The sequence below is a fragment of the Spea bombifrons genome, chromosome 5 (assembly GCF_027358695.1).
Source record: "Spea bombifrons isolate aSpeBom1 chromosome 5, aSpeBom1.2.pri, whole genome shotgun sequence".
Lineage (NCBI taxonomy): Eukaryota > Metazoa > Chordata > Amphibia > Anura > Pelobatidae > Spea > Spea bombifrons.
Window position 1 is genome coordinate 4,043,724 of NC_071091.1, and position 27,075 is coordinate 4,070,798.

The following is a 27,075-nucleotide window of genomic DNA, read 5'->3' on the forward strand; positions in this document are numbered from 1 at the left end:
TGCTTGACTCTATAACCTTCCAGAACCGAGGCTTTAGCTGAAAATTGAAGATCACACGCTAGGATTTTACACACGTGTGCAGTTTGTTGAATTTCTTTAGATGAGCCTTATGAATTCTGGTGCCGGGGAATAATAACCCCCAACACTGTATACCGTAATACCCCCCCAGCACTGTATACAGTAATATCACCCCCCAGCGCTGTATACAGTAATATAACCCCCCCAGCGCTGTATACAGTAATATCACCCCCCAGCGCTGTATACAGTAATATAACCCCCCCAGCGCTGTATACAGTAATATAACCCCCCCAGCGCTGTATACAGTAATATAACCCCCCAGCGCTGTATACAGTAATATCACCCCCCCAGCGCTGTATACAGTAATGTCAGTCGGCAACAAAAACCTGGTTTTTATCTCATTTTGTCCCAATAAACTCCCTTTATCTGCAGATCTGGAGCCGCCGTTGCTGTCAGTCATGTGATATTTTTGGTGACTTTACCGGCTCAAACACCGCACTGAGCTGATGCTTTATGGCAACGCTAATGAAGTCCGTTCTTCCATAGACTTTCATTACTCAGAGAGTCATGCTGGGGGATTAAGACTGAGCCATTCTATTATTTGCAACAGGCAGTATGATAAGGAGTCGGGGTGTTTAGTAGATTGGGGCTTAGATAACAGAGCGAGAATCATACAAATGGCTGAAAACATTATATTATTACATTATTATAGAAAACCTATATAAAAAAAAAAGACAACAATATTTTAAGAGTGTTGCTCTTAGACAGGAGATTGAACCGAGCCCTCTGTGTCGTAATATAGGAGCAGTCATCTTAACTTCCTGTTTTCATGATCTGTATGGTTATTCCTCCCCATTAAGTTTTCCCTCCCCTATTAAGCTTCCGACTGTTTTAATTGGTGCAGGCATAGGGAGTTTTAATTGATTCATTTCTTTTAACCTTTCGATTGCTGAATCCACCGTGAATCTTTCCTATAATGCTATTGAGCACACAAAACCATTATTATTATTCTTATTAATTTATATTTATAGCGTCATCGCTCTCCACAGAGCGGCCATAGTGTCTTTTATTAACGAGTAACTAGAAGACGATACCGGTATCTGGACTAAACAACTGTCAGCGGCAGCTTGAAGTCCTTCTGTTAATCCTTAATGAGCTTCAGGACATGTGCATCTAATGACTCATTAGATTAATTACTGGGAGACGGCATCACCGGGGTGGAAGCATGCTTAGCTTCTTCCACCACGAACGTCTTGCAGACCACGCGTTCCGCGCAATTATAACATCGCTGCGTTAGAAACGGATAGGAAGCCAGGTACGCAAATTACAGCGGAGATCCGAAGAGGGAAAAAGGTTGCGGATTTCTAATAAGATTCTCGAAGGGCAGATGAATGACAGATCAGCCCCGGAATGTTACAGGCTGAGCAGCAGAGTCAGCGAATGAATGAATATCTGATCCGATTTAACTAACGTGTATCTGCCCGGGGCCCACCGCCACAGGGGCCGACTACGGACAGAGGGTGGATGGAGCCCCATATTAATTTACTAACATTCCCTGCGTCTTGTACTTTTTGGCTTTTATCCAGTGTATTCAAGAAACGTGTGGCAAAACTAAGAATGAATGAATAAGAATGAATTTCCTGTCCCAATCTTATCTGCTCTTTACTCTCAGGAGTTGCATAGTTATTCCTCCCCATTGTGTTATTACTCCCTTTCGGTCACGTTGCTGCTCTGGTTTGGTGGACACTGATCAGTTCAGGCTTCCTTTCTAAGGATTTGGATAGAGAGGCCATCTACTTTTAGGAAAACAAAATAAATTGGTAGGCCGGCTCCTTAATTTTAAGCCAGATTTTAACCACAATTCCCACAAATTATGGGTGGTTTAAATAAATGAATTCAATATTTTTTAAAGCCACGTAGGTGATCGTTGCTCATATTTCAATGTTACAATGTTTTACGAACTGCCCCCCTCTCATTATATGATTATTATGACCCTTTTAACCCCGAGCTCTTCATGACGCTAAAATATATTTTTTTAATTAGGGGGGAAAAAACCGTGCATTCTGTTGTGAAAGGTCATTGCACGATGATTCGTTTAGACCCACTAATGCAGCTAATTACATATTGAGAGGCTTGATGAGCGCTAGCTGTTGCAACATTAATACGGCTAATAATATATATAAAGAGAGAAAAAGCAATTAACAAAAATCATTAAAAATAATAAAAACATCAAGGGACGGTGAGAAAGTAGAAGAGTCCATTTTTTTTTATGTAATTCCTTGTTGAAAACATTGAGGACGACGCATTTTGCAATAACCCCCCCCCCAAATGTGACACTTTGCAGGCTCAGCTACCTGGCAAACCAAGTTGTTCCCTCTGCATTGGCTCCCACTTTCTGCCATCACAAAAGGGGGGCGTTTGCTCGAAGGCCTATTGGTTTAAAGCGGGACTGGTGGGAGTGGTTTGCAGAAGGTCAGACTGCTGGGATTCACTACACAAGGAAGGGTTTTGGAAGAGTGACATGACTCTGTTGCTAAGCACCTGCAGTATCTCAATAAACCTTTTAATGCAATTTTTAAGGGACAGAGAGCATTGAGGAGAAAAAATAAAAGGGCAGATTAAATTCTGTCACTTCTCTTTACACGACGCAGCACTTATCTGGTGATATTTTAGGAGCCACACTTGGTGGGAGAGCCCCATTAAAACCTTTTTCCCATGACCTCCTTGTAAAAATTACCCAGGAGCCTGTCCAAAATCCCCTGACCCCCGAATATAACGTAAAGTAAATTAAAAAAAAATTATGTTAACATAAAAAAATATAAATATTAATGATGATTTTATGGAAAACATACGTTTTGGGAATTTATAATTATTTCCATGGATACATTTTTATGTTTTTTTTTAATGAGTTTCACTGTAGAGAAAACGTATTCCGTATATTTTGGCGCCGCCTGCAATACCTACAGAGGTAGAGAGCTGATGCGGCTATATGTTCAAATTCATTAAGGATGCGGTTGCTTAGCAACAAGCAATGCCAGGACCGCACGGAATGTAAAAAAGCTTATTCCAAACAAAGGTAAAATCAACCCTTTCGGTACCAAAAAGGATGCCAAAGGCAACGGCGGAGCGTCTCCCCGGCGCTCAAATAGTTACGCTTGTGTCCGGCGTGGGCTTTAAACCCCCAGATAGGGTTTGTTTAAAGAAATACCCGTCTGTTTTTCTGCTGCAGTGAAAGGTTTATGGTCAAGGATTAGCCATTTGGGGATTAAGAGGCTAATTGTTCCTGTTAATAATTCATAACAGGGCTTTACAAAATGCCGATTTGTGTTTCTGTTTAATTTCCAGACGGCGGCAATTAGAAAAGATTTGCGATGTGCGTGTTCACCACGGACTTCTGGAGCTCTCTCTCTCTAGTAGGCGGCTTTAAAGGGCCACGGTTGGAAATAAAATAATGATGGGAGAAAAAAAATAATAATTGTGCCATTAAGAAAATGTATCCAGTTAACCAATTATTTTTTTTATTAGGCCATTCTAGCCCCTTACATTGGGTAATGCATGCAATATAAGTAATAAATAATATTAAGTGTTGTGCGGGACAAGATCCTAAAAACCTAAGGAGTTTGCTTTTGCATGGAGCACCACTCTCATCACTCTCAAAACTGCAAGCATGCCTAGGAATAACTAGTCTGACTGGATAGGATGAAGCCCAGAAGCATGGAGGTCCCTTTCTCGTGTGTCTGCATTATCGTACCTCTTAATATTTCAAAAGGACAAAGTTTTGTTTAGTATGATTTTTAGGCCAAACGTTCAACATGTCCAAACAACAGGGCATTGTTGTCAGGGGGCGTGGTTAGAGGTGGGGCAGGGGAGTGGTTAGAGGCAGACCATCCGCCTACCTTACTTATCCAGCCATTTCACATATGATGTCATAGTGCCACACGCGGGAACGCTCAAGGTTTGACTCAGGGTCTCTGGGTGAAGGGGCAGATTCTCAGGGTCGCACAGGGTCTGGAACTGACTCCTTCTTATTCTACGCATATCTAAGACTTCTGATTAGTCCTTTTCCTACCAGTATGGCTGCTATCCCTGCTTAAATGCAGGTGACTCAGTGTATCTTTAAATAAGAAGTCAAAGTCTTCATCTGGGCCGGTAGCTGGAGCCTGGATGCTCCCAGGTGTGATTCTGTGCTTGTGAGCTTCAGTCCCTCTTATAGACCAAACTAGTGAAGCAAAAATAGGGTTTTTGAGCTGATTCTCTGAAATACAGAAACCATAGCCCTCCATGCCTGTCTGTGACAGCAGGAAGAGACTCAGAGCGCTCTGTATGACATCATATCCTAGTGTCCCCCATTGTCGAGGACCATAACGTGACAGTAGAAGAAAGAAATCCTATGTGATTATAAAATCCGAAATGATAACGTGGTTTATTAGTATTCTTGTACATGGACTGCAATAAAGTGTTTTTTTCCGGCCAAAAATATGAGCGAGACAATAAGTTATTTCTGGGAAGGGTCTGGCCGGTCAGCCGTATGAGCGATGATGTCATTTGTTACACAGGCATTGGATCTCCCCTCGATACAGTCCCACTCCTTCGCTTCTTTTGTGTATCATCTCATAATATTCCTTTGAGCAGATGGTTTGCGGATGAGCTGCAGGGAGTGTTGTCTATATGAACGTTCAGCTCTCTTCATGCATAACCGTCTTGGAACAACCGCTGGAAAACGGAGATACATAATGCATCATCCATATGGGGAAATAACCTGACTTAGAAACACACCAGTGCCGTTTAATGCGCGCTTAAATACTTCTTGTCACTCTGTATAAATTTAGATTATTGCTCACAGATTACAGAGCAGAGCGCGGGATGAAAGAAGGAGAGAGAGAATTCTTGCAATAGTGGCGGTTTGTCAATAAAGGGGACACTCCGTTAAAGTCCTAGGCAGCCTCCTGAACTAAGAATATATAAATATATAGGACAGTAGTTTGTAATTACTTTAATATGCGTTTATTAAACCTGCCAACGAGAAATGCCTTTAGGAGAAGCTGCAGCTCCACAGCTGCAGTGCTGCACCTCCAGCATGATCTGTCATTTTGCACCACTGGTTAGCTGCTTGAAGCGTGGTTTATAGGAATATACCATGAAAAGTTCCTTCACAGCTTTCAGGGTAACTAAATTTAACTGCCTGTAGCTTCTATTTAGTATTTTAATGTGTTTTGGAGATATTTGATTTAAGTAAGACCATGTTTAATCTCGGGGGGGCGGTCTGTGACAAAAGGTGGCAGGACAAACATATAAAGTCATATACTGTCCTAAACCCCCCCCCACACACACACACACACCCTACCCTTTCAAAATCTGCCTGAACCAATCATCAACAACCAGCAACTTATCAATAGGGGAGTGAAAACAAATTAACAGGAAGGAGTAATCACACGCGTCCCGACAACAGGAAGTTAAGATGGCTGCTTCTGTGGAATATATAAAACGGACTTTAAATACATACACATTACTTAATTTAACCCCTTAAGGACAATGGGCGGTCCCTAAACCCATTGAAAACAATGCACTTGGAGCCCGTACATGTACAGGCTTTGTCATTAAGGGGTTAATTTGTACATTTAAGTCATCAGTGTACATTTACATAGAATGTACTATTTGGGAAAAGTCATAGTTACAATTTAATGGGAAATACCACTTTTTTTTTTATAGCAGAATGTTGAAATATAGTAATAGAATATTGGCCAGAATCCGTGTTTAGTATTTAAGGGGCGGTTACAAACTGACGTTCAGGAACGTTCCAAAGAATATCATCTCATCCCCGGTCATTTTTCACTATATTTATATTCACGTTCAGGCACGCTTTAACCCCTTAATGACAAAGCCTGTACATGTACGGGCTCAAAATTCATTGTTTTCAATGGGTTTAGGGACCGCCCATTGTCCTTAAGGGGTTAACGAAATGTCTTCCCTCTTGGATGGTGGCAAAAGCAGATCCTCCGGTGTTTATACGATCTGCTAGCATCGCACACCATCTGAGCCAGTCACTCCGACAACCTGACACTCGACGATTAACTATTTACACAAAGAGACGGCTAAAGGAAATGAGGAAGAACGCGGCCTCGGAGCTCCTGTAAATATCCTAGTTTTCTATTAAAACATTCCCTTTGGCATAAGACCTAGAGCTGGGGCTCAGTAAGCCGTACGGCGTATTGAATGCGACGATGGTCGTGTTGGATAACTAAAAATGGTTGAGCCATCATATTTAGCAATCAATGATGCTGCATGGACTTTAGTTCCCTTTTGGGGATCTCCTGGTGTAAAAATGACCCCGGACATGGACCTTGCCCACTTGTACCTACAAAGATATCAGAAGCACCTTAAGGTGCCCACAAAGAAATATTATTAAACACTCATCTACAGACACCAGACAAGCCAAAAAGCTTGTTTTTTCAGGCAGAAATCTCATGGTGCTGCCACAACCACAAGGGATTCTGGGTAGGTGCATGCCAATAAGGTCAACAATGATCACCTTTTGCCTCTATATCCACTTTATACATGGATCCCTTGAAAGTAATTGCCCCCTGTACAAGACAGCCTTTGATAAAACTCGGGAAGAAGTGCAGTAGCCCATTAACCCCTGCGATGCTGCGTAGGTTAGATGGGGAAGGGACCAGAGAGATTATTAAACGAAGACGAACATGAAGATTCTCCGTGTTGTGTCTCTTCGTCTTCGTATACGTTTTGCTGCCGCCATGTTCGTTTCTTCGTTTTCATGTTTGCCTGAATACGAATGCACAAGTCTAGCTTTCACTATCCTCGTCACCAGTGTGATGTACGCATATTGCCCCGCTACAACCAAGCAGCGGCTCTACTATCGTCTTAGGCGGAGGTGCCACCAGACCCATATTATTCCAAATCTCACTAGTAGTGGAGGCCGGGTTACTTCTGTATTTAGTACACCTTGACTCTAATGCGAATATGACATCAATCCTACGATTTTATATGTGATACAATGTAATATGTAACATCACAAGAGAACATGTGTTTATCTGCGATACTGCGCAGGGCATGACTGTGATTGCCTGGAGAGAATTCATGTTGCATGTAGACACGGTCGGGGATCAAGATTTCATCTTTGGAGAAGCCGCGGCACCGATACTCAGCACGGCCAACATGTTTATCTCGGTAGCTGCTGCTATTATTCCCTGTCCTTCACAAACACTTAGGATTCAACAAGCTTTCAAAAGAAAAAAAAAATACAATATTCCACGGTTCAATTTCCCTGTCATTTCACAGACAGAACCACGGCTGTATTGGTATAATTTCTAGACTATACCTGGTAACTTTCTCGATCTTTTATTTCATTTGCTGCAGAGACGTGGAGTGAATCTGAAAGCCTTGTGTTACACGGAAATTTTCCTCGGAACGGAATAGCTTCTTCCGAGACAAATTCTTCCCCGAAGAAAAATGGCATTCACCATCAGAATTGACCTACTTCTCATTTTCACAATTTACGTGGTAAGTGGAAAGTTTATTTTGTTCGTTACTTTTCTTAATTAAATCGGAATTAATAGTTACTTTTCAGCTCCCGTTGCCTGGGCGCCATACTTTCCCGCTAGGACTAGATTATTACATCTGTTAATAGAGCTCAAGCAGATTCCGTAGCGCTATTACAATAAGGGAACGCTAAGAATTAACATTAAAGATGGCAACTTAGAATTAGACGGTGAGAGGTATAGCAGAAGAATAGGGCTCTGCTCTTAGGAGCTTACAATCTATTCTGAGGATGAGGGAGAGTGAGACAGAAGGAACTCGTGTTACAACATGTGTAGTGTTACAATACTGAAATTTATATAAATTAAAAAAATTATATATAAATGCTATAAAGCCCATATGTTTTTAGATTTGTCACGCAAGTTGCGGCTACCAATCTATGCGTTTTGCGGACATTTTTGTAGTCGTTTGATTCTGGCTCTTATTGGGAGGTGTACCTAACCCTTGGGCATAGAGCTGTTCTGGATCTATAACTTAAACAAGACATGGTCACGATATATAACGGAAGCCATTAAGGGAGCTCCATAGCAACTGTAGATCAGGAGATAGAGGCCTTCATTCCGGGAACCGGCCACGATATAGACTTCTGCTGAAAGACATTGCACGGTAAAATCATATTGAGAGGGTACAAAACCCCCCCAAAAATATCATTATAACCAGAATGAAGCCTATTTAGAGATTATATCTCATAATCACCATCCGGTGTGCACTGATTTCCCTTCTAAAGGTCTCTGCCACAGCAGAAGCTCATTACAACAAGTAATGTTACAGTTTATGATTGCTGTTTTGCCATTTCAGTTAGTATTCTGTTCACCCCATGAAATCCACAAAATTATAAATTTTCTAACCATTGTTAAGACAACATGCGCAAGTCGCTTCAGGCTTTCCAGTACAATACATTTCAAATATGTTTTTATCGCTTTACATTATTAAATATTTGCTCTGTTCTAAAATTCTGAAATATAAATTGTTGACCGTGAGCTGAGCTAAATCTTCGTGCTCCACGAAGACTTCATCACTTTTTGCTTTTCATGGCAACTCCATCTGTCACCTGCGGAAGTCATAAGGAAACCTTTTTTTTTTTGGCAAGGGTCTAAAAATCTGCTACAAATTTACTTCAGGAATCGTTAGGTTCGTCGCTAACTGAGAAAACTCTCGATGGGAAGCTTTGGATGCCGGGGGTTTGTTTTTATTTTGCTAAAGTTGTCAAAGGGTAGACAAGTGGCATTTGCCCGTACATGTACGGGCTCACAATGCATTGTTTTTAATGGGTTTAAGGACAACCCATTGCCCTTAAGGGGTTAAGAACATGGGCAAACATTTTAATTCATACTTATTGAAAGTACAGTTTAGGATCTCATACTACTCCACCAATAAAGAATTAATATTAATATATTAGACCTGTAGGGGAGGAAAAACACCACCCGCTTACCTTTAGGAGAAGCTGCAGCTCCAAAGCTGCAGTGCATGCACCTCCGCTTTCCAGCTTTTTGGATGCTTAAGGACTTTCTTTCTTTCTATGCTTTGGTTGAAGGAGATCTTAGATCCACTAGAATTCTCACACGTAAATGGGCTAGTTGGGGAGGTCGGAGATCAGCCCTTTAACCCATTCAGCTGCAGCACACACTGGGAGGACTATGATACGCATTTAAGTACATATGATGGCTTTAATAATTCAGTTATTTAGTGAAATTCAATTAAATACAATGGCAACGATGTTTTCTCCTATTCATTTTATTCCACGATATAATAATAACATATAATAACAGTAATCTATGAAATGGGCTTTAAATCAGGTGGCTCCTGTACATTTGGGAAGTAAATCCTCCGACGAGGGGTGTTGGGTTCTTCAGTCATTTCATCAATGTAATGAGAAAAAAAAAAATCAAAGCATATATAAAAAAAAACCCACATCATTATCGTGGCATCATATGGTTTATCCTGCCGCTATGTGTTCCCAAATGTATGGATTGGGCTAATGGCCGCTGGAGATTAATGATAAGTCATTAGAGATAATGGTTTCCGAGGGCAAGGAGAAAAAAAAAAGTCATATTGTAGTCAATGTAATGACAAAAAGGGGCTGTTTTCCATTAGTTCATCTCGAATTGTGCACCTGAAAATTTATTATAGAACCTTTAAAGAATTTCACATTTCGGCTGTAATTACCTCGTCGCCATAGCGATGCAATTCTATTAATTAAAGAGAACTTTAAAGATTTGATGCCTGGGAAAGACAACCTTTAGATAAGCTTCTGAGATATTTTTTCCCACTGACAGAGCTGCTGTTTCCCTGTGGCCGCCTTTTTTTGTAGAGGGTCGACGCTCTATCTTTAGTGTAGGTTTACCAAATGTCAGCTCTTCAGCCGTTATTTAAAGGTGCTGTTCCACTGTCTTTTAACCCTAAATGCTGCCGTGTTGAATGCCCAAACCCATTCCCGGGAATAATTATTTCATCGCTTAAAATGTTGGTTGGTTTGCAATTGTTCTGGGAATGCTTAATTGCCATGTGACACAAAAGATGGCACCGATAGGCTGGGGAAACAATTGGTGTGGCCTGGCCAGCAGCCAGTCTAGCCCTCATAAAGCATCTTTCTCTCCTTATGTCACTCATCTGGGTTTCTCCACAGAATTGTGCACGTAACATGAAGTGACTTTGGTCTATTCACTAAGAAGTCAAGTGGTCAGTCGAACTAAGTATTGACTCAACCCCAGTACACACCCTCATATGCTAGCACTCTTAATCCGTGAGTTATTTGCGAGGGTAGACAAGTACTCATGACCATAAATTATACGAGTTACAGGCGAGGGCATGCATGTTCAATGGGAACTCACTTGTCCTCCCCTGTATCTCATAAACAACATCCCCACTAAAATAAAATTTTAAAAAATACTAAACTGGGGTCCCATAAGCACTTGCATCTCTTACATCAAAGCCGATATTAATATACTCATGTAGCTTCTTCTCCGGTCACATATTGCTTGTTAAATTTCTTCCTCCAAAAGGAATTCTTGCCCTAAACTTCAATTACATCGGGGATTACATACAATCGGGGATTGCCCTTTTAAAAATAATCTCCCATCCCATCTAAGCCTCTGACCCTCTAGTTTTAGAGTATGGGGGGGCTGCAGCTCTGGAAGGTAGGTGGTCATTATGTCCAGCAACAAAATATCTACCAAGGTTCTTACATAGTAACTAATACGTGTTTCTTGTTGATGGGGCTGCACAGGGGCACCTAAGTCTCCCTTTAATTAGCATACGTTTTTTCTCCATATGAGTCTGTGACATTTATGTGATTTATAAATAAATTATTATTATTAAGTGCTTGGTAACTCAAATCTTACCTTTGTAATTAAAAGTTAGCATCAAATAATTATTAGATAATAACCAAATAAATTACACATTTCATTAGAGGCATCAGGCGGAGGAATCAGACGTTATAAACTATTAGACACGCCCCACTGCCCGCCCATGGCCACACCCCCATAAAAGATCAACTGGTTGGGGCTAGCCTCGCTCGCAATATCACTGGCCCTGCCCACCGAGGCTGTCGGCCCCCACCCTCCACCGTCATCGGACTACCTGAAGACCCCCAGGTATTACTATATATATACCCCCCCCAATCCACTCCAAATCCTGGATTATAATAAAGAACTAATATTCTAGAACTATTCATTCATGCACCTCATCAATAGATTCATTTTATTTCATTTTATAGTTTCTAGAGCTGGAATGCTCCTAACGCAACTACAACATTAAACATCGTATGCTTGTCAGAACTCATTGCCTGATTTTGGTTAGCAATGCAGTCCGGGTTAATTTAATTCACTGGCTGTGTCATTCGTGTTTATGACGGTACATTTTATTACTCAATGTTTTCCAAAAAAAGCTATTCAGTTTACTTATAGATAGTATTACCTATAGATTCTTTTTTTTTTCTTTTTATTTAATCAGCCTCTTTTACCACTAGAAGGGCTTTTCTTATGAATTCCTCAGAACGAGCCACAGAAATGGTATTTGAATAAATATTAATAGAAATAATCTTTTAAAAGTCACGGAAAGCAGTTTTTGGAGCAGTTTTCATTAGGTGGCACTCGGGAAACATTCGTGAATCAGAACGTCGGCTCGAAGGCTGGGAGGAAATGTTAACGCCGACTGCAATGCAGGTGTTTTCGCGACGGGTAATAATTCAGAGAGACGCTTGCACCTAATTCCTGGATTCTCGCCCGCTAAGGACAGGAGATTCCAGGAATGTTGTTATTTATCATCAGAACGAGTATTTGTTTAAGGGGTTAAAGGACAAATAAACATTCACATAACACTTTTGCCTTCGCTATAATACAGAGAACAAAAGCTTTATTGTCATTGAAAGCCTTCATACAGTAAGCGGTCGATGCGACAAAGCGTCGGAAAAAGCTTCGCAGGGTGCCGGGTTGTATAGCGAGAGGCATTAGTAGCGGGAAGAGGGTTCTGACACTTTACAGATCTCTGCTCAGACCTCATCTAGGGTACTGGGGGCAGTTCTGGAGACCCCCATCTCTAAAAGGATATGTGAAAGACTAAGGGATCTCAATATGTCCGGCTTGGGGGGGGGAGAGAAGAGAGAGAGGGGGATGGGAGTGAAACATTTAAATACATAAAGGGATTTAACAAAGGACAGGGACGTTTATTTAAAAAGGAGGAGAAATGTTAGAACAAGAGACCAGAATCTAACACTAGAGGGTCTGAGGCTGAGATGGAATGGAAGGAAGTTTTACTTTATTGAGAGGGTGGTAGGTAGGTGGAACAGCCTCCCAGCAGAAGTAGCAGAGGCTCCTGAATCTAAGACAAGATTTGAGACGGTTACGGTCCTTAACCAGTTTACAGCAGGAAAAACAGGCCGCTATAATGCACTTTAATGGATGTGATAGCTGAGTGGTCCCTTTTAATAATGGTTTTTACCCCCTTTGCAAAAGCATGGAGGGATTTCACAGAATCCTCCCCAATATGCATTTGCCTCTTTCTCCTGCCCCCAGGTCTCTAGCTTGCAGGAGATGGGTTTGGCTGAACACATCTACTCGCCCAAGTACACGGACGCTATACTCGCCTTGCTTGTAAGAGAGTTCCAGGGGGCATCTAATGAGACCCCCCACACACACACATTCGCAGAAAGTGCCCTATTAATTTAAGTTATTTATGAAATCAGTAAAATGCCGTCACATGTTTCAGAATTGACACTCTTTTATCTACAGTCAGAGTTTTACTGTTAATGGATGTCAGCGCTCGCTGTTCTTTTATGAGAAAGCGCTGGCCTTTTAACACTAATGAACTCGCGCATGTCGGCAAATTCTTGACTTGACCAAAAATAAAATTGCAGCAGAGCAAATAACCCCCGTGGGAACGGTTGGTGATTGAAAAAGATCTTTAACGCTACCAAGGGAAAAAAACAAATAAAGACAGTGCTACAGGAGCGGAACGCGTCATCGTCTCTTAGATGTGTCACGGCAAAGGACAACACAGAAGCCTTAAAAATAAACGTAGGATAAATATACCTGGGAAGTTTTGCTAGTTTTAGTAAAATTCACAGAAATCCATGCAAATGGACTCCAAAATGTATTTAGCATTTGATAACATTCACATTTCTGGTGCTGGGAAGCAGAAGTTTTGGCGTCAGGATAGCCGAGGTGATGCAAACTACACAAGGATGACACAGATGGAGAGTCCAAGTCTTGGCCAAGGTCAAATACCTTATGATCAAAGATAAATAAGTCGCAGCCCAGGTATATATTGGCCCCTGAGTACTCGATGAACCACAGGTGTGTCAGGAACCGGAACAAGGAGCCTCCTGGTGGTGACTGGATCTAGTCCTAAGGTTCCTGATACCCAGCTTCCACGAGTCTACAGGCCAACTTCTTCTCTCTACTGGTAGAGTAGTGGCCTCTGGTCTTGCCAATTTCCCACCCATGTTGGTCATGAGGTTCTAGCTATAATATTTCTTTTTATTGCTTTGATTTGATCCTTGCTGCCCTCATTGGACCTTGGCCTATACTTCTGGCCCTCGTACTCCCTGGCGGTCCACAGAACAGCATAGGGTTAATACAGAGCGTTATGTTGCATCTGGTGGAACTTGCTGGGCATTTAAAAAAAAGGTATTTAGAATGAAAGACTGATAGACTGATGTTCAACACTGATTTCCACGGAAACGGGATGAAAGCCACAAATACATTTAGGGTGCCACATGGTTTTTATTTTCAACTCCTTTATGTTCCATGAAAAGCTTCTTCCAGGAGCCAACTCGGAACAGTTTTGAAGACACAATGCCTCTGTGATTGCGCACGCATAATCACACAGCCGGATCTCCGTCGAATGCTCAATCTGAAATAATTGCCAATCAATATATCTATGTACATAAGCAGAAAGGATGTGATTACGTTCGGAATGGCAGACAAAATAAAAAATTGGATTGTAGACTCTTAATTCAACACATTTCTGGATTTTATTTTAGAAGCTCCTTGTTTAGTTTTCCCGATGTAAGCGGACTACAATTCCCAAAATGTTCAATAAGCAGGGACAGGTGACCATACCCTGGCTTTTTTGCAGCACAGTCCTGATTTTGAGGCAGAAGTAACTGTGTCTTGGCGGATCTCCCTCATACCCGTCTTGCCACTTTAGCAGCCCAACTGTCCCGCTTTTGGGGGCAGTGGGGAACATGGGTTGTTTAAGGAGGACCTGTGATCTCCCCTTGACGGGTCCAATGAGTTGAATGCCTGTGGCTATTCGGGTAAGGCCGTAGGGTGTCCACTTCTTCTTCCCTTCCTACTTCTGAGTATAATCCCACCGACTTCCAATCCTCAACTCGTGCCAGCCCACAACCCACAGCAAGGTGTCCCGATTTGGTTACCTGAATTGTTGAAGGGCATGGATGACCTGGAACAAGGAGGCGCTGGATGTCGCACGACAAAAAGTCCCCAGTATGTAGAAATAGGTCAGGTATCTGCCGGCAGGAACAACTAAAATCTAGACATCTTTGCACGGGGGAAGGAGAAGAGAGAGAACTTCAGGACAGGACCTCAGCTTCCTTGGGGTAGAATAACCCCTTCCTTTTCGACCAAATATATCCATCACAGTAACAATGACTGCAAACTCACAAAAGAATGAAACATTGTCAATGGATGAATCTGGTTATGCTAGGGACAGCTTCTCTTTAATAGTCGTGCTACTTCTCATCAAAATGTCTTCATGAAGAGTCCAACACAGACGCCATTAAAATGACGTACGCGTTAGAGGTCCGTCATTGTACAAGTTAAGCCAACAGTTACATGAAAAGCTAATTTCTCTGGAAATCTCTGTTATATATCATTATTTTGGTTTCCATGCTGTTTTTGTCACTGCGCCGCAAATCCAATCTCACATCAAATCACCACGAGCACAATCTAATTTAAAAGACAGTTGAACAGAAAGCAGAGACTTCTCAGGAAATTAAGCGGGAGTCTGCGTACTCTAATGCAATCGGAGTTTCCACTTTATCAACGATCTCTCCCCAATATTTTATCACGGCTCCAGTCCGCCTGGGGGAGAGTGCAAGGTGTTGGTCAAGATAAGTGGGTTTGAAGGTCTAAGGCGAGATGAGGACAAGGCTAGTAACATTTCCTTGAAGGTTTTATATGTTTTGAAACCATTTTAGAATGTCCGTGGTAAGCAAAAGTTCGGAGTTGTATGTTGTTAGCCATGAGGCTAATGCCCGGTGGGCCGTTTCCCGACATTGGTCCGCATGGGCCGCTCCAGCACCAGATTGGGTTCTGTAGTGTTTGGCCACGGCCTTAAAGTACCAGACCCGCCCCACCATTGCCAGTCCGGTGCTGTTAGCCATGGAATGGAAATAAGCGAATTAACTGAATTGCCTCAGATCGCAAGCTTTGGAGACTTACATATGACTCTTACACCTGAAGGAGAGGCCTGAGTAGTCTTGAAAGCTTGCAATCTAATGCATTTTGCGTCCTTTAACTATAGTATTTCATTTATATTTTGACCAATCACTAGATATCTTATTATCGAGAAAATAGATAGCAATACAAAAGGTATGGCTAATTATGCCAAAGCTTGCGGAGTCCAATCTATTTAAATAGAGAATTCTGCTTTTAGTCGATCGTTGTAATAAAGCCCATTTGTAGAACCGCATATCTGAATAAATCAATGGAATATTTTTCTCCCCCAAATGTATATAATTTTTTCCTCGTCGGTAAGAGAGAGAAAAAAAAAAAATGACTAAACCACTTTAAAGAGGGGATGGCGTTAGATTGTTCTTGCGTTTTATCTAAGTGGCTGAGAAATGACTGTAATTTAAAATGCTTCATGCAGTATTAACGGATACGATTCCAAACCAATCTAAATCAAGTCGCATAGTAAAGCCCGTGACATTCTAATGCTCCGTACAGCCGTTCACGCACACGGATATCAGGCGAACCCGCCATGCAGAGTTTGTTTTGACACGATTGTCACAGGAGCAGAAATACACGTATGTGTTTTTTCAAACCGTCATGTTAAGAGCTCCACAGAATCATGTAAAAAAAGAGATAAAAATTGTAGATATATATGGGGCACACAAGAAATGTTGTGATAACTTCTAACAATACCAGTCAAACTAGCGTCACGTAATGTTCTTTTTACCAATATATTTGAGTAAGATTTTTTTAAGGGTAAATATGTGTTATTATTATTATTATTTTAATTATTTTATTTTTTATTATTATTTTAATTGTTTTATTTATTTTTTTATTATTAGTTTCATTATTATTATAGGGAAAATGCAGGAAAATATGTTTCCTATAAATTACTAAATGAACTTTATCCCGCAAAAAAATAAAAAAAATTAATAAAATATATATATATATTTTTTTTTTTTAATTGTTAAAATATGGCTAGTAAAGGTCAGATAATAAATATAGTATTATCAGTGTCATTCCTAGTTGATATCCTATTGAATGCCCAAACCCTTCCTAGAAATAAATTATTTATTCCTGTAACAAGGTGCCTTATTCCTATTTTTCTCCAGGAAATGCCTAATTGTCACGTGACACAAAAACCGTGCACTGATAGGCTGCTGCCATAAAAAACTGAAAATACTTCTTAAGAGTATACGTGTTGTTTAAAGCTTGAGAGAAAAGGATTAAACGAGCCATAAACTAAGGTTTATTTGCATAACAAACTAGAGATTACAGTAAATGTAATGTATAAAGCAGCCTTTTCTGCTTTATATTATAAGACTCTATTGCAATATCGTGCTTGAATCACAAGATGCGTAACATGACTGTTATATACGTGTAAAAAAATGAAAACGATTGTATGGAAAAAAGGAGATAAGATGTTTTATATGAATGTCTTTTTTTTTTTCTAGGTGTCTGCCATGCACCCGTATTGTATAATAAAGAAGGAGCAGGAAGCCTGCTTGGAGAAGATACAAAAATACGAATCTGAAATGTGGAACGACACTGAGCCAGGTACAGATAACCGTCCATAGGTTCCAAATTATTAGCCCCCCATTATACATTCTCTTTTTTTCACTATATACAGACGGTTTTATGATATTTCCAATGCCTCTGTTTCTGACAGCTGCCTATCCCAGCATGCAAATGGCCTCCCCATTCCCAATTGGCAGCGTAACAGCTTTGTAACCTTTCTTTTGATTGGTGCTGAAAACAGGAAATAGAAGGTGATGTAGATAATTGCCCAACGTAACTATTACAGAATGAGTTTTACATCAGGAAAATATTAGAAATATGTTAAAATATGCATACCGGGTATAATCCCAGTCCCAATTCAGATCTTCATCTACCCTGCTGTCCTACTTTTGGTTGTCCTGGGGGGTCATGGGCCAGTTGCGGAGATCTTCTGACCTCCCTGATCTATAAAAGCTCTATCGCAGCTCCAACATGGCCACCTGGCAAAAGCACTTGAGCAATACAAGGTGTCTGTTCGGGTATGGGAGAAAGGAGGGACGTAAGGGGAGGAAAAAAGGGACAAAGGGATTTTGGGTCACCAGGACCTTTTCCTTCTCCTACTTTCTTTTTTCTGCCCTCCGGTGCTCGGCTTCTGCTGGCATGGCAAGTGTTATATTATCAGAAATACGCCACAGCCCGTTGAAATAATTTAATTTTATTTCGGAATTTTCATTAGCCGGGAATGGCAGGGACCAAGGGAATTTCAATTCAATTTGGAAGTTGACACCTTCCTGAAGGATGCTCTAATTTATCATTTAGCTGCTTACTGCACAATTGGAAGGATTCGAGCTTGTTTCGAGCGCGATGGTTTTCCACTTATGTGAAAAGCCAGACAGCTTTTGGCCATCGCTCTAACGATCGTATTAAACGCCAATTATAAATTGCACCGTTACGCGTTTGCCATTAATTTGTTAAATACGAGACGTTCATTTTTATCGGACGCAATCTTATTATTATGTATATTTTCACATTTAGTCCACAGAATTCTATATTTGCGCAATTCAACTAATTTGCTATATTTTCATGGCTCCTAAACATCCCCAATCAGTCTGGCCAGTCCCTCTGCCTGCGTCCACCTCCTTTCTCTCTCATTAACGCTACTGATGGAGTTGTTGGTGAAGCCTGGATTATAGAAGCCTGGATTTCACAGTAACTCCTAATTTTTTAAAGGATAAAAAATTCTAGAAAAATGTATAAAATCTTGCTTTCTACCATGCAAAAAAAAAACAAAAAACTTTTCCTTCTTCTTGACACACTATGCACTATATGCAGATATGAAATCACCTTGGGTAATACCCTAGGCCTGTCCGAGGAGGCAATGGTCAACTACCCCGTCTGCGGCCACCGTTCTTACTTCTCAGATCTAGCGCTCTGTCTCTTAAAGACACACGGCACCAGGTACAGCATACTAAGGACACAGTCCTCCATAGCATATATGGGCCATTTGGGGGGATCAGAAGTCTCTGATCGTCACTAAAGTTTTGTGCCGGAGGGACTTGCCGCATTGTCGATCTAGGCCAAATCCTTCACCCCACCGCTCATGTCCAATATTAGCAATGGTCTTCTGCCTTGTTCTGGATGTTACATTGTTACCTGAAAACTAATCTCACCAAAGCAGAACTTCAACCGCCTTCACCCACTGCATTAATTCTGCAATTAAATTCCATGAAGAGCGGTGTCATTTGTTTTAGAGACCACGTAAATAGTCCTCCAGTGTTTCTACAAGCTTAGAGTGTTTGTAGTCCACCTGTTAAGCAACAGTCAACAAGAAACAATGTTTCTAAATCAAAGACACTTCATTTTAGTGACAAAGGATAAGGGTCTGGATGAACAATCTCATTTAGAAAGTTTGCAACTACTTAGGGCCCCAAAATAAGTTCGGTAGACCTTATGATGAGGGGACTGCCCTTTGCATATGTAATATGTCCTTAATGTAACTGCTGGGACTGATTCCGGTAATTACCGGCATAGCCAGACGTCACGAAGCTCTGGTGGCATTTACCAAGCCAATGGCTGACTTTTGAGCACATGGGGTGCTAACCTTCACGAGGCATCAGTGAATCCAAGAAGGGAAGAATTGAATTTAGGAAAGTGTCACCCCTTAATCTTCACTACAGATGCATTTATTATTCCAGCAGGTTCTCAATTAACATGGGTCAGTCATACAAAAGGTTGTTATTTTGATTTCACAATTTTTTTTTTTTTAAATGCGTTCTTATTTTTGAAGAAATCTGAAATGAACTGCCTTTATTAAAATGTTGGGTCTCTTTCCGTTCGGCGTTCGCGCGAAAGAAGTATCTGCGATCTCACTCGGTGCCATTACTCAAAATACCTGTAATTTGGAAGGAAGCGATCACAAATTACCTGCATGGCTCATTAGACCAGCTACAGTAATTTGTTGGTTAAATTGATGGATTGAAAACAGTTACAGCAGGAAAGGAACACAACAGTAGTTGTTTTTGAGATACGTGTCCAAATAAAATGACACCGGCCCACGGGATTTATTGACTGTGACCTGTAATTAGCCAATAGTTTCCCTCTGTGCTTCACGTTAAGGAAGGCAACAAAAAGAAACATTTGTAGCATTGCAACGAAGGTATGTTTTGGGTTCCGATTCTGTTTTCGGTCATGTTATAGAATATATATATGAGTGGCGGCTATCCACTGGCATGGAAGCTTCTTGTATGAGGGTTCCTCAGCATGGAGTTCCAGGAGTTCCTATAAGGTATATAATTCTGCATTAGAATCCTATGATCTTTACTAGGAGGCATGGTGCAACGCTTAGTGCTAAGGAGAGGGAACAAAGGGGAAGGAGAGGTCATGGAGCAGTAACCAGTAAATCTGGAGCAATTATGGGTCAATGAGCAAGATTCTCCAGAATCAATCCATCAATCAATGCCAGAAGGGAGGAGCGAGTTTATAAAGGGTGTTCCTAATGGAGGAACCAGGTATGGACAGATTAGACAATGGGGTTTAAAAAATGCCAACATCTAACAGTTGCCCTGGAAGGAAGATCAATGTGCCAGAGGTCCAAGGTCCCTGGCCGAACCACTGCGTAAACCATGGCAATTGGGGAAATATGACCCTTCCATGGTACTCAGACAGCTATTGGCTAAAGTTCCCAAGTTTAGCCTACTCAACATATGTCCAACGCTGAGGCTTAGTCAACAACCATTCTCGTTTGCCAGTTTTTGCGTTCAGCATACTGTCAGCTTTTGCTTTCCCAAGCATAGTGTGATGGTAAATAGCTGTGCGTTCCGACGACATGGAGTAGAATGTTGGCAACTAGTTTTTGAGCTCTGTAGAACCGGCTTTTAAACTGCCCCAGATGCCTAAAATCTCAGGACCTTCTTTGCTACCATTTTCTTCTTGTAGGATAAAGGAAACGGTAAATACCGCAGGAAAATAAATGTGATGCTCCAGGAAACATTGAATTTGATAAATTATATAATATTAAGAGGGAAGATCCCAATGAAAACTGTGATATCTAAAAGGTTACTTTTAATTCAATATACCTACCCTGAAACCTGAATTCTTCTCATCTATCTTTAATTTTTTTTTGTAGGAGCCTTAATATTTAACCCTTTGGCGCCATTGCCAGTTCACCCATTGGACGATGAGGCTTGGCTGCTTGTATTCACTTTGGGGGCCCTGGGTCAGAGTTAAGGCAGTACCCAAGGACTAAATATGTCACTAACAGGGAAGCTTATATAGGAAGGGGACAGTGTAATGACTGATTTCTGATCTGAAGTCCTTTAGATCAATGACAGAAGCTCCATAGTTACAGTCCTCTACGGAACGCTATTGCTCTTAGCGAGATCTATCAGTCTGTCTCCATGGAGACAAGTCAGATCTTAATGAGCACTTGTGTATTTTTTCCAACCAGCAGTTCTTTAGGTGTCTGAGATCACATGAAGTAGATGTTACAAAGTAACCAGACTTCTAATGGGCAACAGTAACTGGATGATGGAGCAAATAGACCTTCCTGCTTTCCGGTTCCCTTATTGCCGCCATCCCTTATTACCTGCGTTGGGATTGTAGTTAGAGGTGAGAGCGAGTGTGTAACAAAGTGCGGGCCTGATTGTAGATGGGACCATCTGCCCACCTTACCTGATGAGCATACCTGGGAACTTTTAGGCTCCGGTTACCTGGAGCACCCCCTCGCGGGATGCAGCCAGGTCTACCAGCTGACATCAGTGTCTGGTCGTCAATGGGTGGTCCCGCTGACATTGTGGGCGGTCCCACTGTCACTGGGCGTTCCCGCTGATTTTGCGGGACACACCCCATTTAAGAGGGAAATGGGTGGGCAGTGATACGTGTCAGGATCCAGCTCTTGTGACCAGGAGGATTTAGGTGTCTACCCCGGAGGACCTGAAAAGCAGCGCTTCTCCTGGAGCTTCCCCGTCATTCCCAGCTATGCTAATGAGCCATCGTGTTGCCCTCAGCTTCAGAGGCCAGGTGGGAGAGGTTAGGGGGGGATCAGAGGATCTCTCCAATTGATCACCGATTCCCACAGCAGCTACACGAGACAGCAGGGCAACACCCAAAAAATGGGGACTCTCCCACGAAAACCAGGAAACTTGAGATGTATCCATCTCTATTTTATATAATTTGTTATCGACATCGTATGGACTATTCTTTGCATGGCAAACCCATTTGAAATCTGTATTTCTGCGCGATCGAATTAGAATCAGTGGGTGGTGGTGAATCACAAGATACTTGAAAAACAACCCGTAGTTATTGGAAACAAACAGAATATCGACCCCAAAACACATCTCCAAATGTAAATATGGGATAAAACAGAATCCCCCCTTTCCTCTATTATTTTACAAAATGATCACATGGAACGTGCGTGCGGCTGATTTCCAACTTTTAAACTGGATAATCCCTGAAGGTTATCGCAGAAATGATTTTTTTTTTCAAGGCAAAATTATCCAATATCCAGCAAATCTTCCATGAATGTATCACGCAGATTATAAAACCTGTCACCCGCTGTAAATACACGGGGATGATTGATTGATTTAAGAACTACGTAGCCGTTGTAAAGTAAGGAAACTCATCATCTTAATGTCACCTGTCAAAAGACTGAATTAAAAGCCGAGCTTCAGACTGGAAGACTTTTCCCGAGAGACTTGGCCTTAAAACCATTTTCTGGACTTAGTTTTCAATTCATTTTGGCTTCCAGCGATTTAAACCCTTGAGTTGTTCTCTTACTGCTGATAGAACAGCTGCCGTCAAATTTTTAATATTTTTTTTTTTTTGAAAATGTAGAATATTCTTATACTTATTACTAATGCTGCGGACACGTGTGTTTTGGGTTTTTAATGAAAAATTAAAAGATATTGTGCTTAGAACTGTATATAGGAGAATGGTTTTAAATGTTTTATTTCATCTACTGTGACCTCATTCTGTGACCTCTGATTCATTATAAATAATATATATATATATATATATATATATATATAACAACACAGTGTTGCGTTCAGATGGCAGATCCACATTAAACAAATTAGATTGCAATAATTCAGGAGCCATATTCCTGTCCCATTCCCATATTCCTATCCTATTCAATCCCTGTATTAGCCTCTGCCACTAGTGCTGGGAGTCTGTTCCACATATCTACCACTTGGTAAAGTGAAATGTCTATACATTCCATTTAAGCCTCTGATCGTCTAGTTTTAGATTATTCTGACATTTCTCCCCCTTTGAAATAAACTTCCCTCCTGTACTTTTTAAAATCCCTTTCTGTATTTAAATGTCTCTCTCTTCTCTCCTCCGTCTCTCTCCCATCATCTCTTTCTCTCCCCCCCCTCTTACCCCTCTTCCCTCCAAGCCAGACATATAACTAAAACATTAATTTACATATTAAACTACTACCTTAAGTTATTAAACCTACATTCCTGTCCTACTCAACTACTTAACTTTTTATCCTAAAAAAAAAAAATAGTTTTTTTTTGCATTCCTAAATTTGTATTTGGATTATAACTGTGAATTTATATTTAAATATATTTTACTATATATGAAGTATATCTGCTGGTCTCTAAAAACAAGCACATTTTCTCCATTAAAATAACGGATCAGAAATCCAGCGCAGATGGGGTTAATGTTGTCAATGACTATTGTAGCTGGAAACGGCTGATTTTTAATGGAATCTCTTCATAGGCATACAGAGGCCTTTATCACTCCCATCACTCCTGTGTTCCAATGACCCTTTATCACTCCCATCACTCCTGTGTTCCAATGGCCCTTTATCACTCCCATCACTCCCATCACTCCCGTGTTCCAATGGCCCTTTATCACTCCTGTGTTCCAATGGTCCTTTATCACTCCCATCACTCCTGTGTTCCAATGGCTCTTTATCACTCCCATCACTCCTGTGTCCCAATGGCCCTTTATCACTCCCATCACTCCCGTGTTCCAATGGTCCTTTATCACTCCCATCACTCCTGTGTTCCAATGGCCCTTTATCACTCCCATCACTCCTGTGTTCCAATGGCACTTTATGCCTCCCATCACTCCTGTGTTCCAATGGCCCTTTATCACTCCCATCACTCCTGTGTTCCAATGGCCCTTTATCACTCCCATCACTCCTGGGTTCCAATGGCACGTTGTGTTCCAAGTTTAAGTTTAAAAGGCTAATTGATGGTTAGAAACCCTTTTGTAATTATGTTTCTGGTGGAAATTGACCCCAAACTTTTGAACGGTAGTGTATGTATGTATATATATTATATATATATATATACACAAATATACTGTATATAGATATATAAACCATAACTTCCTTTGATGTTGACCATATGTCTGAAAGAAACACAGTATAGTGAGTAACAATAAATCTGTAACAAATTTAATAGGAAAGAATAGTTTTGTTTGAATCACTTCTTGCTAAATATGGTCTAAACAATAATAATAAATTCACCAAGAATGTTTTTCCTGGCAAATAACAGCAGGAAGGGAGATAATTAGTTCAGGCTTTTCCCAGTTTGTCACTCTCCATCCATGTGCGGAGCATGGAACAGAGAATGGAAGTAAGGAAGCGTGTCAGCGTTATTACCGCTATTATATTTTAGCATCTGCAACGAATATCCAGCCTTTGGTTTCATTTGACATCGAATAAATTAATCTTACCCTCTTTGTTTATTGTTACAAATCCCAAACCAGCAGATCCAGAAAGAGTTTCCCATAAACTAAAACCGCTTTTAAATATATTTTGTGCTCAGAATAATGAACCTAAACGACCCTGGAACTTTTTAACACTTTAAACCTTAAGGAGCCAAGAATTAATGTATTTTCCAGTCAAAATAGAACTATGAGTCAAGGTGATGTTGGGGGGGGGGCTTGCGGACTTAAGGCAAAGCAACCTCTTCTGGGGCTGGTAACACAAAACGTAACTCAGATTTCAAGGTTTCTGTGATGTCATCATGTTACCTAATTGTGACATCATGTAAACGCTGCTCCTGACTCCTAAGTATTTCTAGGAACTCTTCATGCTTGACTTGGAGTCTCCGGCTGAAGCTCTTCTACCCTGGGTCTCCGGGTCTGTGTCTTCTTACTCTGGGCAGCGGAACAGTATATGACCACGCCCATTAAAGGCTGTTTCGGGCTAGTCCTGCCCCTGCACACAACTACCCCCACCCCACTGTAAAGCCCCCCCCCCCCCGAGAGCTCTGGGCAGCCTATGTCGGAAAGTTCCCAGGAAAACTACTTACATTTTTACCCAATAGAATTTGGTATCAGGCAAACATGAGACGAGGCGTCCATTCTGGATTTGCTTCTTATTTGGGTGATGCTAAATGCAAACACCATTAAATGTCTTTTCATCAATAAAGTAAAGATAATCATTTAAATAACTGTAACAAAAACCTTAAAAGTTACTGCTAGAGATCACAAAAAAATACGAGTTTCTGCATAGGGAATTGAAAAAGAAAAAAAAAACCAATTAGAATACGTCATTCCCGTCAAGAGGCATCCACATAGACACGTCATAAAAAAGTACCTTTCTATTGCGAGTTATCTTCAGCACATAAAGCATACTTATTATTTTTAAATAATTTGTGCATTTTTATTTCTTTTTGGTGCTTTTTTTTTACCTTTGCTGACAATCTTGGGGAAGCCAATATCAGAAAAAAAACATAAAAAAAAAAGCGGGTCCATCTTACACATTGTTTCCTTCTATTTAGAATAAAGTCTATTTAAAAAACAAATCTTTTTTTGAAAGAACAAAATAAAAACAAGCTAAAAATCATAAGAGGCTACTAAAAACTTCTGATTTATTATATATATATATATATATATATATTTATATAAATAACAAAGTGTTGCGTTCATTAGTATTAGTAATTTATTTAATTTTCAAAACAATAAAAAAACATTAAAAAAAAAAACATAAAAAAAAATCAATTATTTATTTATTTATTTATTTTTTCATTAGTATTAATTTGAGATGGCAGCTCCAGATTAAACAAATGAAACTGCAGTAATTAAAATTCTCGCCATGTTCTTGTTATATAGGAACGAGTGCGCTCTTTGTCAGGTTGATCAAAGAACAAAGTACCTTTAGATATTTTTGCAGAATGACAACCAGCTGCAGAAATATTCCAAGAATTTAACATACAAATGTAAAATATATTAATGAGACGATAAGATGCGTGGATGAAAGCTCATACGCACGTAGATCGACGAGTGCCCCCTGCGTTTCTCTATGAAAAGCTGAGGGCAGGTAGGAGTAAAAGGTTGGGGGCCGTTAATATTCTCATAGAGTCCTTCATGAAGCCTCCGTGTCTGAGAATCCTGGGCTCGCATTAAAAGGCGTCTGCGGGAGTAAAAAACAAGAAAGAAAAAAAATGCACGGCTATAAATAAAAAACCCGCATATGAAAAGAATAAAACAAATAATGTATTTGACTTCTTTTATCCATTCCGATCATGAGATCTCTTTGTTATGTATTGATGTATTGATATGTATACAAATATATATATTTTTTTATTTTAAAAAACAGTTACAGAGCTAAAACTATAAAGAATTATTTATTTTTGTTAACTATTCATTTTTATTATATAGTGGACACAGATTTTAAATACCAGCTTGCCTGGTTAGCAGATATCATTTTATATATATATATATTTTTTGTAATATAATTTTTATATATATTTTGTGTTATATACAGAACATATACTCGAGTGCAGCCCGGATCAGTTCTGATCTATGTGTCACCTTTAGAAATGGACGGGCAGCATTTCCAGAAAATGTTATCTTTAGAAAGAAAGTATAAAAAATATAGAAAGTAAGAGAAGAGAAAGATAGATAAATTGGAGCGGGGGGCGAAAAGCAGCAAAGAAGGCAAGAGTGGAAGTCCACGTGAGCCCCGAAACATCTACAACCTTTTGAAGAGCCTGATTCACGAAGGGATTCCATGCTAGCCAACTTTCCCAAACTGTAAGCCTTGATACCTAGCACCCATAAGACTTTGGAACACAACTGGCGCTGCACATGCGCGAACTGGTGCCATGGAAGATCAAGGAAAGGGTTTTCACCGTTTCTTATTGGACCCCTGTCTAGAATTTTGTGTTACTATAATAATACTTATGATAAAACAGCTTCATGCCGTGCAAGGGCATGTTGAGACCCACCCTGTGGCCTGTTTGCGTTGATTTTAGGGCATTAATGTCCTTTTAAGTGTATTCCATTATGTAAAAGCGGACATTATTCTCTTCCGTTAATCCTAGAACTCATTCATTCACATTTACCGAGCCCAAATACAAATAAATGATGGTTTTCGGTAGAATACCCTAAATATAAATACTGAATGGCTTCATGATACCAAAACAAGTCACCGTGTTCCCTGTCCTTTTCAGGATGCCCCGGAATGTGGGATAACATAACCTGCTGGATGCCTGCAGTGGTCGGAAAGGTTGCTTATATCCGCTGCCCCGAGTTATTCAGTATGATAGACTCTGAAGATGGTAAGTGTCACACCATTCGTTACACTTCACACCGATTTTAATGAAATCTTCTTACAGATGCGTCTTTG

At 40.5% G+C, this 27,075-nt stretch overlaps 1 protein-coding gene across 3 annotated transcripts in view; it reads left to right on the top strand.

The window, feature by feature from the left end:
- Positions 1–27,075, top strand: part of ADCYAP1R1 (ADCYAP receptor type I) — a 77,339-nt gene that overhangs the window by 14,972 nt on the left and 35,292 nt on the right. For all 3 annotated transcript variants that reach the window (XM_053468291.1, XM_053468292.1, XM_053468293.1), the window contains exons 2-4: positions 7,393–7,536; positions 16,943–17,045; positions 26,900–27,007. In XM_053468291.1, the coding sequence (XP_053324266.1) occupies positions 7,486–7,536; positions 16,943–17,045; positions 26,900–27,007 (262 nt within the window). In that variant the 5' untranslated portion in view covers positions 7,393–7,485. The remainder of the gene's footprint in view (positions 1–7,392; positions 7,537–16,942; positions 17,046–26,899; positions 27,008–27,075) is intronic.